This window comes from Diaphorina citri, unplaced genomic scaffold (assembly GCF_000475195.1).
Source record: "Diaphorina citri unplaced genomic scaffold, Diaci psyllid genome assembly version 1.1 scaffold41119, whole genome shotgun sequence".
Lineage (NCBI taxonomy): Eukaryota > Metazoa > Arthropoda > Insecta > Hemiptera > Psyllidae > Diaphorina > Diaphorina citri.
In genome coordinates, this window is record NW_007418445.1 from 1 (window position 1) to 3,999 (window position 3,999).

At 38.4% G+C, this 3,999-nt stretch overlaps 1 protein-coding gene across 1 annotated transcript; it reads left to right on the forward strand.

The window, feature by feature from the left end:
• Positions 1 to 7: 7 nt before the first annotated feature.
• LOC103523792 (nuclear pore membrane glycoprotein 210-like) lies at positions 8 to 3,732 on the forward strand. The gene is made up of 3 exons (XM_017449315.2): positions 8 to 1,768; positions 2,037 to 2,312; positions 3,712 to 3,732. The coding sequence occupies exons 1-3, from the start codon at positions 17 to 19 to the stop codon at positions 3,730 to 3,732; spliced, it is 2,049 nt and encodes a 682-aa protein (XP_017304804.1). The 5' UTR covers positions 8 to 16.
• The last annotated feature ends 267 nt before the right edge of the window (positions 3,733 to 3,999 follow it).

Here is a 3,999-nt window from a genome sequence, read left to right on the forward strand (position 1 = left end):
TTTGTATGCAGAGTGGATGATCTCAAACACAAGTCTAGCATCAGTACGCTTCCCAGGTCTCGTATGGCTTAATGTGACTCATACGGATAACTACTTGGTACCACTCAACCACTTCCAAATCTTGATTCCTAAGAAGAAGTCAGGTACTGTAGAGCTTGCAGTGAAGATTCTTCACTATAGAAATGTTCTGCTTAAGAAACTTAACATCGTCACTGATGTACAAACATTTGATGATGATATATCCGCCACTGCGCTTATTCATTTCGTAGAGGACACTGCCGTCTCTAAGAATAACATCTTGCTGTTCAACCACCCGAAGAACAAAGGTAGCATTGAGATCTTACCCGGGTCAGGACATTATAAGCTGACCAAGTCTAGTGAGGATGTTGCTCAGTTCATATGGGATGCTAATGATAAACATCTACTCCGTGTGATCCCTATGTCAGCAGGTCATGTGAAGTTAACTATACAGGACTTGTGTCTTGAGTCTCATACAACACACATCAACGTGGAGATTAGACAAGTAAATTCCATTCGTGTGGAAATGATTAACAAGATACAGAAAGGTAAACATGTGCTGGCTGCCGTCAAGTTGTATGATTCTGAGGAAACTGTTCTGCCCATCAGTCAGGTGGAATTCTTTGATCTGAATGTAGCGCTTAGTAAGGAAGGTATTCTACAAGTCACACAACACGCTGTCAATGTCACGCGAAGTGAAATCCTATTCCAAGTGACAGGCCTGGAGATTGGTGTTAGTAATGTGGTGTTCTCTACAAGTTTCAGTGACGTCAATATCTACTCCCAGCCTATCTCTGTCATGGTGTATCCGCCCCTGAGTATTACACCCAAACACATTATAGTGCCACTCAACTCCAAGTTCCATATCAATGCACAGGGAGGTCCCTATCCTGACTGTTCCTATGAATTCACATCTGAGAATGAAAACATTAAAGTTCTCAGCAATGGACTGATAGAAGGCGTGAAGCTAGGGACAACCAAGATCACAGGCATGGCAGTGGGTTACGTCAAGGCTAACAAGAACAAGATTGTATTTTCCAAGGATACAGCAGAGGTGACTGTGGTGCAGTTAGAGGGGGTTGCTATCAACACTCCCCTAGTGAAGTTCATGCAAGGGACGACACTCCCTCTGTATGTGACAGGTATACCTAATGACCTCTCCCCCATGGTATTGAGTACACTCACGCCTCGCCTCTCATTCAAGTGGAGTGTATCGAGTGACTGTGTGTCTATCAGTGATGTGTTTGAACCTCTAGGTGTTCATGTGAGAGATGAGGATAGAGTGTCTGTCCGTCTCAATGCTCTCAAGCCAGGGAAGAGTATTGTCTATCTGAAAGTATTCAGCAGTGCAAGTCCCGTGTACACGAGTTCCATACAGGTGGAAGTATTTGAAGATTTGTTCCTTCTCAACCCGCCTAACTTCCGTGCTGATTCTCTTCTCCTCTCGCCGGACTCGGCCTATCAACTCAAAACTAACAAGAACCTCACCAATCTCAAGTTCAGCGTACTCAAGAACATTTATTCCGAGTCTGATAAAGCTCTCACACCGTATGATACACAAGATGGGGATATCGTGTCTGTATCGAGCCGAGGTCTCGTGCGTGCTCGTAACAGGACAGGCTCGGCTATAGTGAACGTATGTCTTGCTAGTCCGGACGAGCCTAACATATGCAAGGAGATTCTCGTGCGAGTCAAACCGGTTCAGTTTATTATGCTTCAAGTTGCGTCCAAGCTACATGCAGACCCTGAGGTAAGTGAACATAATTATTACCCACCTAAATAATTACCTACTCATTTACTTTCTGGTTTTTCCACAAACCTCTGAACAAAACTCTCATTTTTCCACATTAATTCAATTTTTTTTTTTTTTGCTCAGGTACCTACCCTTTACGAGTAAATACTTACGATGTTTAGAAATAACAACTGTACTTTTGAACTAGCTCTGAAAACCAAAAAGCCGGGAGTTGAATCCTGCTGAAGGAGATGAATAATATGCTGATTCTAATTTTCCCTTGAAGGTCCCTATCCTAGCGTTACCTCAGGGTATGCAGTTGTCATTCAGCACCAGTTTTCACGATGAGTTCGGGCAGCAGTTCACCATGGCTAGGAATGATCTGCATGTAGAGACATCCCGTGCTGATCTGATTTTGCTGAAGGAGCTGAAGAATAACACGCTGACTACAGATCTGGCCATGTCTGGTGAGTCAGTGTTGAGGATACGGGATGAGTCGTTGGTGAGCAAACCCAAGGACTATGTCAAGCTGAGTGTGGACCATTTGATATTGCCGCAGAAGGTGAGTCTTGTTTTTTATTGTCCTCTCATTAAAAATCACTACTTTGCCTCTAGTGTTTCACACTACCATTGTGTCTCTTTCTTCCTATACCTAAAAGACCTCAAACTGTTCAACTTAATATAAACGTATTGATATCTATATCGGTGCGAACAACCTATTGTCCGTAGTGTTAAAGTGCCTTAAAGGAGGGGAAAAAAATTCTCCAAAAATACACGGGGAAAACAAATTTTATTTTAAGGTTACAAAAGAAGTAAAAGTCAATTTTTCAGTGGACAACAGTACCGAATGACCCTGCTTTGAAAGACCTCCTCAATATGGGTACCGTAATGCTCGGACGTTCCACGACAATCCACTCGTCATAAGAAATACATTGAATTGTAACCCATCAGTGAGCTACACGTATCAGAAAGGAAGCAGTTCGGGTCACCCACATATGAGTTTCATGTACCTCGTTAGCCTATGGGTGTTGCCCATATGTGAGTTTCATGTACCAGGTTGGACACGTCTGACACTCATATATGAGTTATGTGGCGCTCAACGTGTTAAACAATAAATTGGTCTCAATTTGGTCTACGGATTTATCGGGATTAATTTATTTCTCTTGGTGACAGTTCATTCTTTAAGTGCAACCTTTTTATTATACAGTATTATTCTTGTCCAATAAATCAACCCTTTAAGTTTGGTACTATGTACTATAAAAGTTTGGACACCCTGTAAAGTAGTAGTCTGTTGAAAAATGAAGGGAAAAAACCGAGTGTTTAAAATAGTAAATTTAAAATTAACACAAAAGTGATATGAGATCATAAAATTAAAATTTTGATTTAAAATTATTAAGTTCAAGGAAAAATAAATTATTAAACATATGTATATATCAACTCTAATCAAACTTCACTTTCATTCACTGTGATATGAAGTAAGTTAGTTTAATTAGGTACTTACCAGACCTATGTTAATTGAAACTTCGTTTTTTATAGGTATTGTATGTATATTGTATACCTATAAATATTAAAATAATGATAGATTTTTCTTTTAATGTCATATTGTATTGCACGAGGCCTAGATAAATCAATATTGAGATATACCTACATAGAAAGTAAAAATCACAGAAAACTAAAGTAATAAAACTAAACAAAACAAAAAGAACGTAATTGTAATTATTTTATCACAAATTAAAAGTAAAATGAAAAAAGCTTCAATAATAAATGTAGAGGTGTTATACAAGGTAGGTATTCATAGGTAAAATCTCACCCCGGCCTGGGTTTTACGAAAATTTATAAGGTAAAAAAAAACTTGAAGTACCTACTACAAAGAAGAAGAAATAATCAACTAAACAATTTTTTTGTAAAGGGCCTTCCGATATTAAACCATTAATTCTACTCTCCCTATTGAAATTTTGAAGGTTCAAGTTAATGAAAATTGATCTCCTTATCAATGTCAAGGGAGATAGTTTTGGAGAACTTTTGTGGGTGTGTGAAAGGTTTCATATTTATAATCGTGCATTTTTTTCCTTAAAAGTAAAGTTTAGTGTAATCCACTTATTATTGTCGGCGAACCCACCACACACAAAAAGTAAATGGTGTTAATTTCATGGTTGTTTCGCTTTATTATCTTCATTAATAGATCTAAAAATTATGTAAGAATTTATTTAATCGAATATTTTATATTTTGTCTTTTGACAATTATTCAA